Genomic DNA, 13,375 nt, shown 5'->3' with positions numbered 1-13,375 from the left:
AAAAGTTCCTTTAGCAATTGTTGTAAGGCTTGTTTGGTGGTGCTGAATTCTCTTAACTTTTACTTGTCTGTAAAGCTTTTGATTTCTCCATCGAATCTGAATGAGACTCTTTCTGGGTAGAGTATTCTTGGCTGTAGATTTTTCTCTTTCAGGACTTTCAGGATATCCTGCCATTCCCTTCTGGAGTGCAGAGTTTCTGCAGAAAGATCAGCTGTTATCCTTATGGGTTTTTCCTTATATGTTATTTGTTGCTTTCTTCTTGCTGCTTTTACTATTTTTTCTTTGTGTTTAATTTTCATTAGTTTCATTAATATGTGCCTCGGCATATTTCTCCTTGGGTTTATTCTGTATGGAACTCTCTGCACTTCTTGGACTTGATTAATTATTTCCTTTCCCATGTTGGGGAAGTTTTCCAGTATAGCCTCTTCAAATATTTTTCTCAACCCTTTCCTTTTTTTCTTCTTTTTCTGGGATCCTTATGATTTGAATGTTGGTGCACTCAATGTTGTCACCAAGGTCTCTGAGACTGTCTTCCATTCTTTTTATTCTTTTTTCTCTTTCCTGCTCTGTGGCAGTTATTTCCCCCATTCTATCTTCTAACTCACTTATTCGTTCTTCTGCCTCAGTTATTCTGCTGTTTATAGCATCTAGAGCATTTTTAATTTCTGTTATTTCATTGTCCATTACTGTTTGCTTGCTCTTTAGTTCTTCTAAGTATTTGTTAACTGTTTCTTGTATTTCCTGTATTTTGTTATCAAGATTTTGTATCATCTTTACTATCATTACTCTGAATTCTTTTTCAGGCAATTTTCCTATTTCCTCTTCATTTATTTGGTCTTGTGGGTTTTTTTCCTGCTCCTTTGCCTGCATGGTGTTTCTTTGTTTTCTCATTTTGTCTAATTTATATGATTTCCTGTCTCCTTTCCGTATGCTGCCTAGTAGTAATTCCTCTTGTTTCTGTTCTCTGCCCCGTGATGGGGTTGGTTCAGCATCTTGAGTAGGCTTCCTGGTGAGGGGGTCTGGTGTCTGCTTTCTGGTGTATGGCTCTGTGTCTTTTCTCTCTGATGAGCAGGGCCATGTCAGGTGATGTGTTTTAGGGTATCTGTGAGGTTAATATTGCTTTAAATAGTCTGTGTGCTGATGGGTGGGTTTGTGTTCCTGTCTTGTTTGTAGTTTGGTGTGAGGTGTCCAGCACTGCCAGTTGTAGATAGTTGGATGAAGCCAAGTGTTAGACTCTGATACAGGGCCCTGTGAGAGTTCTCTGCAATTAATCTTCCCTGTGTCTGAGGACTCTCTAGTAGTGTAGCATCCTGGATTCAGTGGTCCCTCCCCAGAGCCTCCTACTTGACGTCTGATGGAGTAGTCCAGACTTCAGAGGTTGCTTGTCCCAGTTATGTTGGGATATTTGCAGTCCTTTCTGGGGTCCAATGTCTTTTCTGGTGTTCATCTGGTTCTTTGTAGGAATTATTGCATCTTTTGGTGTATTTCTGATGCATCTGTGAAGAGGGATGCATTCCACATCCTTCTACTTCACCGCCATCTTTCTTCTCCCTAACCTTTCAGAATTTGGATTAGCACTGAAAGGGCTGTTAGATGCGTCCAGCCCTCCACCCACCTGGGCTACTCTAGAGTTATTTTTAATAATTTTGCTCTGTAACCTTTATGCTAGAGTTAAATGATTAACGCATGATTTTTCCAATTTTCTTCTTGTAATTGATTTCTAGTTTCATACCATTGTGATAGGAAAAGATGCTTACATGATTTCAATATTAAATGTTATGAAACTTGTTTTGTGGTTAACATGGTATGTTGTGGAGAATGCTCCATGTGCACTTGAGAAGAATGTATTCTCCTGATTTTGGATGTAATGATCTGCATATACCTATTAATTCTACATGGCCTAATGTGTTGTTTAAGGCTGATGTTTCCTTATTGACTTTGTGTCTGGATGATCTATTCACTAATATAAGTGGGTATTAAAGTTAGAGGTTAGAGGTTTTCAACCATTATTTCTTTAAATAAGCTTTCTGCCCCGTTTTCACTTTCTTATGGGAGCACTACAATGAGGTTGCTATTCTGCTTGCTGTTGTCCCATCAGTCTCTTAAGCTATATTCACTTTTAAAAATTCATTTTTTCTTTTTGCTGCTCTGTTTGGGTGATTTCCAGTATCCTCTCTTTGAAGTCACTGATCTGTTCTTCTACTTCATCTGGTGTGCTGTTTAACCCCTCTAGTGTATTTTTTTCTGTTAAACTATTGTATTCTTCAGCTCTGTGATTTCTGTTTCATACATTCTAATATTTTCTGTCTCTTTGCTAAAGTTCTCACTGTGTTCATCTATTCTTCTCTCAAATTTCATAAGCATCTTTATGACCATTACTTTCAACTTTTTATCAGGTAGATTACTTCTCTCTGTTTCATTAAGGTCTTTTTCTGATGTTTTATATTGTGTTTTCATTTGGAACTTATTTTTCTGTCTCTTCATTTTGCTTAACTCCCTGTGTCTGTTCCTATGTATTATTAGGTGAAACAGCCACCTCTTCTAGTCTTTAAGGAGTGGCCCTGTGCAGAGATGGTCCATGGGACCCAGATGCACTACTTCCCTGGCCACCAGAGCTAGGCAATCAAAAGACATCCCTCTGTGGGCTGTGGGAAATTGCTAGATGTAGCAGGGCCACAGCTGGGGCATGCTATGGTGTGGTGTGTGTAATGGGTCTGGCAGGTGAGAGGGAGAGTACCAAAATGGTGCTCACCAGTGCTGACACTAGAAAGGCAGAAAGAGAACTCAGTGATGATGCCTACCAGTGCCTCCATCCCCAGAGAGAGTCTCAGCAGGTTCCCGCCTCTCTGGGAGTCACCCCAAGACAAGCTATTGGATTTTCTCTACACACAGTTTATCTGCCCTTTAAATGCCACTCCTGTGTGAAGTCACAGGGCAGGTGAGTTGGTGCATGAGCCCTTTAAGAGCAGGTTCTCTGGGACTTTCCTAGTGGTGCAGTGGTTAAGAATATGCCTATCAATGTTGGGGACAAGGATGTGATCCCTAATCCAGGAAGATTCTACATGCCATGGAGCAACAAATCCCATTCACTACAACTACAGAGCCTGTATGCTGCCACTACTGAAGCCTGCATACCTAGAGCCTGTGCTCTATAACAAGAGAAGCTACTGCAGTGCGAAACCTGTGCACTGCAACAAAGAGTAGCCCTTGGTCACAGCAGCTAGAGAAAGCCCGCTCAGCCAAAAAGACCCAACACAGCCAGAAATTAAAAAAAAAAGGTTTTTTAAAAAAGGAGCAGATTCTCCATTTCCTGCAGCTTTATGGTTCTTCTGGATATAAACCCTGTTGATTTTTAAAGCCAAAAGATTTGTGGGCTCATCTCTCTGTCATAGATCCCAAGGGTTTGGGGTGTCTGATGTAGAGCACAAACACCTCACTCTTCAGGGTAAAGCTCCGTATTCTTTTGAGATCTCCCACTTGTGAGTTGCTATGCCTAAGCAGGATTTTTGGTGACACCAAGTCTCTACCCCTCCTATCCATATAAATTATGACCCTTTTATCCTTTGTTGTGGATGCACTGTTCAGGTAGTTTTCAGGTCTTTTTCAGAGGAAAGTATTTCATATACAGCTGCAGATATGTTGTGTCCATGGGATGTAAGTTCAGGATCTTAGTGCACCACTATCTTGAAATAGAAGCCTTTGTCTCTATTTTTAATTATTATTTTTCCTTATTTCCTCTGACTGAATAATTTCAAATGGGCTGTCTTCTATTGCTCTAATTTCTTGTTAGATGAAGCCTGTTGTTGAAGCTGTCTATGGAATTCTTCATATCAGTCATTACAGAGTTGAAGAGTCCTTCAACTCTAGGATTTCTGTTTGTTTTTATTGATATTTAATGGTTTCTGTTTCTTTGTTGGACTCGATTTTTAAAAGTGCATTATTTTTCTAAATTTGTTTTGTTGTCTGTGTGTACTTGTAGTTTACTGAATTTCATTAGAGAATGATTCAGTATTACTTGTCCCCTGCATTGGCAGGCAGGTTCTTAACTAGTGCATCACTAGGGAATTATCTCCTCTTCTTTAGGGCCAGTCATTGGAACTTTATTAGTTTCCTTTGTGGTGGTATGTTTTGTTGATTAGTTGTGATCCTGTGGCCTTCACTGTTGTCTCTGCATTTAAAGAAGTAGTTGCCTCTTCCAGGCTTTGCAGTCTAGCTTTGGAAGGGAAAGCCCTTCCCCGGTCAGCCTGTCCAGAGATCCTGAGTGAGGCATCTGGTGGTTTTAATGGGTGGGCTTTCTGCTGAAGTCCTTGGACAGGCAGGTCTGGTGCCTAGGTCAGCAGGTGTCCATACCTAGTGCTTGGATCCACAAGGGCTGTCCTTGTGCCTGAGGTCACAGAGGCTGGCCAGGTGCCTGAGCCTGTGGTGGTAAGCCTGGAATCTGAGTCTTTGTGGGTGGGCCTGGATCCTGGATCTGTGCAGGCCAGTTAGGTGCTTGGGACCACTGGGTGGGCCTGGCATCTGGCTCCATAGGATCTGGCCTGTTACTGGGACAGTCCTGGAATCTGGGTTCACAGGAGCTGGCCTGGAAGCTGAGCTACCTGGGTCACCCTGGCATTTGGGTGAGTCTGAAAACTCAGCATAGGAATCATCCTGTATCCTATAGTTCCAGGGCTCATGGGGCCAACCTGGAGGTTGAATCCATGGGGCCAATCTGGAAGTTGGAGAATTGGGAGTCAGTCTGAAAGCTGGGGCTGTGGGGGCAGTGAAATGCTGGGCTGGGCTGGCAGCCTGTCTCCATATGAGCCTACCTAGAACCTAGTCCAGGGTAGCCTGCCTATAGCCTGAGTCCATGGGGGCTGCCTGGTGGTGAGGTGAGTCAGGAGCCTGGATCCACAAGAGCCTGTCTGGACCCTGGTGAAAATTATACAAGCCTTGCACTGGTACAGGCCAAGAGCTTAGTTTCACGGAAACTCATCTGGAGTTTAGGTCTGTAGAAGCCATCCTGGTGCTGGGGTAGGCTGGGAGCCTGGGTCCATGGAGTCAGCCTGGTGCTAGGGAGGGTCAGGAGCCTGCCTGGAACCTGGGTTCATGGGAGCCTGCCTGGTGCTGGGTGGGCTTGTAACCTGGGGCCATAGGAACTGGCCTGATGTCAGGGTCAGCCAAGAGCCTGGGGCCACAGGAGGTGGTCTGGTGCCGGGGTGGGCTGTTGGTGGAGTCCACTGTGAAATCTGGTCCTTACTTCACCTCCTTCTCCCATAGGTTGGATGTCTCTCTCCAAAGGGGAGGGGTGATGGGAGTAATGCAAAACCGTCTTTCCTACCTTCTTCAATGCATCTTTTCCTACTTCTGTGCTCCACCCAAGTGCTGTAATCTCTTACCTGGAATCCTTAGCTTTTGTGAAGGTATTTTCATGCATGGAGAGTTGTTCAGATTGATGTTTATGGGAGGGGACAAGCCCTAGAAATTCCTAAACCACCACTTTGATGACATCATTTTCTAATTCTTCTGTTGTGTGCTGTCTGTTGCCAAATACACATATTGGCTTATTGTATTTTGCTTACTGTATTTTACAGTTCAAGAGACACTATTTGATTTCTAAATTTTCCACTTTTCATAAATTTGCTGTTCTAGAAAAATGTTCTTATTTTTATCATTTATTTTTTAAACATATCTATAAGAGTTGTTTTAAGCACTGTGTATTATAGTTACAAAATCTGATATCTCTGTGTGTATGTTTCTATCTTGTCTTTCTTCTTTCTGTCCTTTACTCTTTCCTCCTTCCTTCCTTTCTTCCTTCCTTCCTTCCTTCCTTCCTTCCTTCCTTCCTTCCTTCCTTCCTTTCCTCCCTTCCTTCCTCCCTTCCTCCCTTTCTATCTTCCCTTTCTCTTTCTTTCTTTCTTTCTTTCTTTCTTTCTTTCTTTCTTTCTTTCTTTCTTTCTTTCTTTCTTTCTTTCTCTTTCCTTTTGTTCTTATTCTTATGATCTTGTTTGCTTATATGCCTAGTAACCTTCAACTCCTTATAGCTTGTTGTCTTTGGAAAATTATTTGATTGGCCCTGCTCTCCCCTAGAGAGCCTTTCTCTTTCCTTCTGGTAGAAAGTATTTGACCTAAATTAAACCAAGTACAGTTTGAGAGCTCCTGGTGCAATCAAACTGTAAGTACTCAAAGTGGAAATTCTTGTTAGGGTCTGTCCATGGCCACAGCCTTCCAGGAATGACTTCTTTTCTTTACTACTCTCTTCTTCCCCCACCCTTTTCAGTGTCAAGACAGCCTACTTCATGGGTCCCAGAGAATGAGGAAAGGTGAGGGTGGATCTAGATCTGATTTGTTTGTTCACTCCCCAGCCAAAGGCAGCCCCTGAATCCTGACTTCTTTCTTTTTATACTGATGTGACTAGAGTGCTGGCATGGGTGTGTTCTATATCAGCAGGGAACATATTGTAGTTTTAATGCTCTTTTATTTCAGGTCCTGATTCTGTTCATCTGGGGTAGAGCCTGAGATTCTGCATTTGTGAGAAACAGTTGGATGATGCCAGTGGTGCTGCTCCATGGACCACACTTTGAACCTTAAGGATGTACAGAACGAGGACAGTTCCATGTGACAATTTGGCAATATGTGAACAATAGCCAAATTGAGTGGTGGGAATTATGCTATCAGAGTTGGGAAGGATTTGTGGGGCTGAGGTGACTATATTAGACTTTAAATTAAGAAGTGAAGGATAGATACGGATGGACAAAGGAATTAAACCCCAAGGCAATTCCAGTTCTGGTTAGCTAAAGAGAAAGAGGAAGCTATGTTCCTAAACTGTATTCTTATGGAGTTCTTTTCTAGCAGAAACAGAAGTTTCCTTCATCATATTTAACTCAGTTTCCCTTCTTAGGAGCATCCACCCCCTTGGCTATGAAGGATGTCACTGCCACGCTAGGGAGAGATACATAGAGGTCTTGGGTTATCTGGTATCACTGAAGCCCCCATCACCTCTGCTAATGGCACCATGGGCTAAGTTCCCAGACCATATAGAGCTCCATGTATTTATAGGAAGAAATAAGGAATCTGAAAGGACACATATCTTTTCAGCTGTGGTCGTGAATGGGTTTGCATTAGTATATGCAGCATCCATACTAATGTGTCCTGGATGTTTGCTTCTTTGCACCTGATGGCAGGACATTGAGCCTCTCCCCTTAAGATATCCAAGTGTATCCAGTCCTATATAAGGAGAATGAGGGTGATGTCATAAGCTCTGGACTTTCTTCTTAGAGCATGGAAATCAACTCAGGCTAATGGATACTCAGGACAGGACCTCTTTATAGACTCAGCATAATTCTGAGTCCCAGTTTTGACTGAGGAAACCTGCTGTACATTTAATTGTAGGTGATTCATGACTCCACACTCCTTAGGGGACAGCTATGGGGCTACCTAGGACAATATTGAGAAGCAAGAATCCCTTGGAAGGGTATAGGGTGTGAACACGAGGGTGTCTTTATGTGGCCAAGTAGGCTGATGAGGTAGCTAGGAACCCCCTGAGAAACATTATCATCATCCCACCGGAGGCTGAAGAGGCTGGGACATTTATTCACCAGTCCCTTCCCCAACTGGTTGAGATTGCCCTTGAGATGCAAGCCCTTGAGGTATGGAGCTGAGAGGTGCTGGCAACCGTCACAGAGAAAGTGAACTCAGATGGGCTGAAAGGATGGGGCAGAGTCTCGCCAGCACTACCTCAGCTTCCCTTTGTGGAAAACCTAATGCATGCGTGCTAGCTCAGGGCATTGGAGTATCAGGGAGTCAACCTCACTTCCCCACTAATCTAGAGTCCATGAGGGGCAAGATGAGCAGGAGCTGACCTTGCGCCAGGTAAGGCTCCCTTGAGTGGAGAAGCAGCATGCACACTGGCTCTGAAAAGCTGGAGGAGCATATACTGGGGTGTTTTTTTTGTTTTTCATCTGAGATTGGCAGGGGATATGGTGACTGGACCAGGAGTGGTTAGAAACTACACAGGTCTTAGAGGACCCATCCCTTTCTCAGTCTACCTTGCACCTGTTGTTGTTTTCACTCTTAGGAGTAGCATTATGGTGTGTCATTTTGCAGCATCAGAGTTTAGTCATCGGCCATGGGGCAGTCCCATAATGCTTCTTTCCTCAAACTCGCTGTTGATGACTATATTTCCTGGTGGTTGCTCTCAGATGCTTAACATGCCTCATTTTTCATGGTGCATGGACAGGTCACAACCCTGCCCCAGTTGACATTTCTTTATATAAAGCCTCACTGAATCCCCTGGCACCAGGAACTGACAAATGCTCAAGGTACAATCCGAGCCCCAGTGAGGCAGAACCTCCTCCCTTCCTGATGTGGATCTAAGGCTTGGACACTATTGGAGTTCATCAGAGCATCTGAGTACAGAGGAAACCATAGTCCATAGTGGTAGGAATACCGGGTCCTCTGTAGCTGCAAAGCTTGCTGACCTTTGATCTTCTCTTGCTTGTGGGCCTCTGGCCCTGGTACTCCTGTTTTCTTAAGGCTCTTGGTTTAGGCTAAACAAGATTCATAGGTACAGCTGCTTCTGCTACAGGTAGGCTACATCCAAGAAGGTGAGCAGGTGAGGGAGGGAGGTGAATTCTGGGAGTGTAGATTCTTACTGAGGTCATTGTTGGGCTGGTCACCAGCTCTTCTTCTGACTCAGGGTCAGACTGTGGCTTGGGACTGACTCAGGTCCTCTCGTGGGGTCAGTCTGCACATAAAAGTCTTCACGCCTTGACAGTTCTAAAACATCATCATCAACAATGGATAATAAAGGTAAGAATTCAGGAAAAGATCTACATGGAAGGGTAAAAAATTGGAAAGGGGGGATATTTTGTACCCTCATCCTTACATTTGCATTTTGACTTTCTTTACAGTATTATCCAAGGCACACCCTGTTCAGGGGAATATTCAGGATGTCAATCATCTGGTGTGGGTACTTCAAGGCCAGACCCTCAAAGCAGTCCCAAGGAAGAACTATATAGATCCAGGTGAGTAGCCGAGGTCTATCAAAGGCAGTCCCTTTGGCCAGTACTGTTGTTTGTTGTGGGCATAGATTTTTGTTCACTGTGAATAGACTTGTTAACTGGGCTTATCTTATAGGCAATAATGAACTAGAGGGTGATCAGAGTGTTGTTCTGTGACTATGTTGTGTTCCCAGTCACTGTTACCTTAATCTCATGCAATTGTATGGAGACTCTTGAGAAGGACAGAGGGAATCCCGTCTACCTGGGACTGAAGGAGCCAGAGCTCTGCCTATTCTGCACGGAGGACAAGGGGGAGCCCACATTGCAGCTTAAGGTGAGCATGGAAAATGAGGTCTTGTCCATGCTTGGCTAGGAGGGAGGAGCTCATTTACTTCACAAAGTACTCATTCGATGGAAACTCTAGCCTTTTAGAATCTTTTAAAGGACAAGTTATTTATCATCCTTATGCATATTTATTTTTGGTTCTTTTGGGGTTGCATATATTATGAAAGAATAAGAAAAAACTGCAGGGGTGTTTTGAAACTAATCTACTAAAGTGATTTATTTTGCTTAAAAAATAATTCAGCAAAGAGGAAGGCTTTTAGATTTATTCCTGACTCCAACAGAATAAATGTAGATATAGAATATATAGTAGATGAATTGGGAGATTAGGACTGACATATATATACTACCATGTGTAAAATAGATAGCTAGTGGGAACCTGTTGTAAAGCACTGGAAGCTCAGCTCAGTGCTCTGTGATGACCTAGATGGGTGAGATGGGGGTGGGGTGGGAGGGAGGTCCAAGAGAGAGGGGATATAGGTATACACATAGCTGATTCACTTCACTGTGCAGCAGAAACTAACGCAACATTATAAAGCAATTATACTCCAATAAAAAAAAACATATAGTAGAATATATATGTGTATATATGTACATACACACACAATTGTCACTTGGTATCTGCAGGGGAGTTGTTGCAGGACCTCCTACCTGCCATGGATACCAAAGTGGACATTCAAATTCCTTATATATCCTATATAGTCATGTAACCTATGCACATCCTCTCATATACTTCAAATCATCTCTAGATTACTTATAATACCTAATACAATGTAAACACTATGTAAATAGTTGCCAGCACACAGCAAATCCAAGTTTTGCTTTATGGAACTTTCTGGAATTTTTTGTTTTTTCCAAATATTTTTAGTCCTCAGTTGGTTGACTCCAAGGATGCAGAACCCACGGATAGGGAGGGCCAACTGTATGTGTATGGGTAGAATCAGCTATGTGGGACTAGCTAGATGAGGAAATTAAAATATCTTTTTGACAAGAGATAGTTTTCAACTTTAAGTGAACAAACAATTCTCTGTAACAAACATTTTAATAATTGCTATTCTACGTTATTCAAAAATATTTTAAGTTACAGGAAGATCACAAACCAGGCCTCTGTGTGCTTTAGGAAATCTCTTGATCCTTTTCATTAAACAGGCATAGGCAGACACTCAATTTGATGACAGTATATACAACAGTGGTTTTCAAGGAGGGGCAATTTGCTCCCCAGAAATTTGTCGATGTCTGGAGATATTTTTGGTTGCCACAGCTGAGGGCTGGGGGATGTGTTACTGATCTCTGGTGGGTAGAAGCCAGGAATGCTGCTATACGTCCCACCATACACAAGACAGCTCCTGACAGCAAAGGATTATCCCACCCTGAAAGTCAATAGTTCTGAGGTTGGAGACACCTGACATTAAACAATTCTGTTTAAATTCGAAATTCATGGTAACTGTTATGTAAATATTCCTTGGGTTTGTCCATTTCTAAGCAACAGGTAATGGCTGAAGCTGTGCTTTGTATTCTCAAAAACTTTGATGTCAACAATTTTCCTCCAAAGCTTCACAGTAAGAACTACTGAAATTGGGGGTCTAAGATGTCACTCCTAAACTTAACATTTGTAAAGTATTTGGGGCTTATAATTTTTTTTTTGTGATAAACAGCTTTTTTTTTATTTTTTTAAATTTTTTTGGGGGTACACCAGGTTCAATCATCTGTTTTTTTACACATATCCCCATATTCCCTCCCTTCCTTGACTCCCCACCTTGAGTCCCCCCCACCCTCCCCACCCCAGTCCTCTAAGGCATCTTCCATCCTCAAGTTGAACTGCCTTTGTTATACAACAACTTCCCACTGACTATTTTACAGTTGGTAGTATATATATGTCTGTGCTACTCTCTCGCTTTGTCTCAGTTTCCCCTTCACCCCCCGCCCCCTCCCATACCTCGAGTTCTCCAGTCCATTCTCTGTATCCGCATCCTTGTTCTTGTCACTGAGTTCATCAGTACCATTTTTAGATTCCGTATATGTGAGTTAGCATACAATATTTGTCCTTCTCTTTCTGACTTACTTCACTATGTATGACAGACTCTAGGTCTATCCACCTCATGACATATAGCTCCATCTCACCCCTTTTCATAGCTGAGTAATATTCCATTGTATATATATGCCACATCTTCTGTATCCATTCATTTGTTGATGGGCATTTCGGTTGCTTCCATGTCCTGGCTATTGTAAATAGTGCTGCAATAAACATTATGGTACAAGTTTCTTTTGGGATTATGGTTTTCTTTGGGTATATGCCCAGGAGTGGGATTACTGGATCATATGGTAGTTCTATTTGTAGTTTTTTAAGGAACCTCCAAATTGTTTTCCATAGTGGCTGTACCAACTTACATTCCCACCAACAGTGCAGGAGAGTTCCCTTTTCTCCACACCCTCTCCAACATTTATTGTTTCTAGATTTTTTGATAATCACTGTTCTGACTGGTGTGAGGTGATACCTCATTGTGGCTTTGACTTGCATTTCTCTGATGATGAGTGATGTTGAGCATCTTTTCATGTGTTTGTTGGCCTTCTGTATGTCTTCTTTGGAGAAATGTCTATTTAGGTCTTCTGCCCATTTGTGGATTGAGTTATTTGCTTTTTTGGTATTAAGCTTCATGAGCTGCTTGTATATTTTGGAGGTTAATCCTTTGTCCGTTGTTTCATAGGCAATTATTTTTTCCCATTCTGAGGGTTGCCTTTTAGTCTTGTTTATGGTTCCTTTCACTGTGCAAAAGCTTTTAAGTTTCATGAGGTCCCATTTGTTTATTCTTGATTTTATTTCCATGATTCTAGGAGGTGGGTCAAAAAGGATCTTGCTTTGATGGATGTCATAGAGTGTTCTGCCTATGTTTTCCTCTAGGAGTTTTATAGTATCTGGCCTTACATGTAGGTCTTTAATCCATTTGGAGTTTATTTTTGTGTATGGTGTTAGGAAGTGTTCGAATTTCATTCTTTTACATGTTGCTGTCCAATTTTCCCAGCACCACTTATTGAAGAGGCTGTCTTTTTCCCATTGTATACTCGTGCCTCCTTTGTCAAAGATAAGGTGCCCATATGTGTTTGGGCTTACTTCTGAGTTCTCTATTCTATTCCATTGATCTTCCTTTCTATTTTTGTGCCAGTACCATACTGTCTTGATCACTATGGCCTTGTAGTATAGTTTGAAGTCAGGAAGCCTGATTCTACCAACTCCATTTTTCCTTCTCAAGATTGCTTTGGCTATTCGGGGTCTTTTGCATTTCCATACAAATCATAAGATTTCTTGCTCTAGTTCTGTGAAAAATGCCATTGGTAATTTGATCGGGATTGCGCTGAATCTGTAAATTGCTTTGGGTAGTACAGACATTTTCACGATGTTGATTCTTCCAATCCAGGAACATGGTATGTCCCTCCATCTGTTTGTGTCGTCTTTGATTTCTTTCATCAATGTCTTAAAGTTTTCTGCATACAGATCTTTTGCCTCCTTAGGCAGGTTTATTCCTAGGTATTTGATTCTTTTTGTTGTAATGGTGAATGGGAGAGTTTCCTTAATTTCTCTTTCTGCTCTTTTGTTGTTAGTGTAAAGGAATGCAAGAGATTTCTGTGCATTAATTTTGTATCCTGCTACTTTACTCAACTCATCAATTAGTGCTAGCAGTTTTCTGGTAGAGTCTTTAGGGTTTTCTATATATAATATGTCATCTGCAAAGAGTGACAATTTTACTTCTTCTTTTCCAATTTGGATTCCTTTGATTTCTTTTTCTTCTCTGATTGCTGTGGCTAAAACTTCCAAAACTATGTTGAATAATAGTGGTGAGAGTGGACACCCTTGTCTTGTTCCTGTTCTTAGAGGGAATTCTTCCAGTTTTTCCCCATTGAGAATGATGTTGGCTTTTGGTTTTTCATATATGGCTTTTATTATGTTGAGGTAATTTCCTTCTATGCCCATTTTCTGGAGAGCTTTTATCATAAATGGATGTTGGACTTTGTCAAAAGCTTTTTCTGCATCTATTGAAATGATCATATGGTTTTTA

The 13,375-nt window shown here is 41.9% G+C and overlaps 1 protein-coding gene across 4 annotated transcripts in view; it reads left to right on the top strand.

Moving 5' to 3' along the window:
* Positions 1-13,375, top strand: part of LOC130857317 (interleukin-36 alpha-like) — a 49,795-nt gene that overhangs the window by 30,540 nt on the left and 5,880 nt on the right. For 3 of the 4 annotated variants that reach the window (XM_057742871.1, XM_057742869.1, XM_057742872.1), the window contains exons 2-4: positions 6,466-8,790; positions 8,892-9,005; positions 9,176-9,315. In XM_057742871.1, the coding sequence (XP_057598854.1) occupies positions 8,778-8,790; positions 8,892-9,005; positions 9,176-9,315 (267 nt within the window). In that variant the 5' untranslated portion in view covers positions 6,466-8,777. The remainder of the gene's footprint in view (positions 1-6,465; positions 8,791-8,891; positions 9,006-9,175; positions 9,316-13,375) is intronic. The other variant, XM_057742870.1, reaches the window with a different exon arrangement.

This window comes from Hippopotamus amphibius, chromosome 7, assembly GCF_030028045.1.
Source record: "Hippopotamus amphibius kiboko isolate mHipAmp2 chromosome 7, mHipAmp2.hap2, whole genome shotgun sequence".
In the NCBI taxonomy this organism is placed as follows: Eukaryota; Metazoa; Chordata; class Mammalia; order Artiodactyla; family Hippopotamidae; genus Hippopotamus; species Hippopotamus amphibius.
This window is presented reverse-complemented; position numbering and strand designations above follow the sequence as displayed.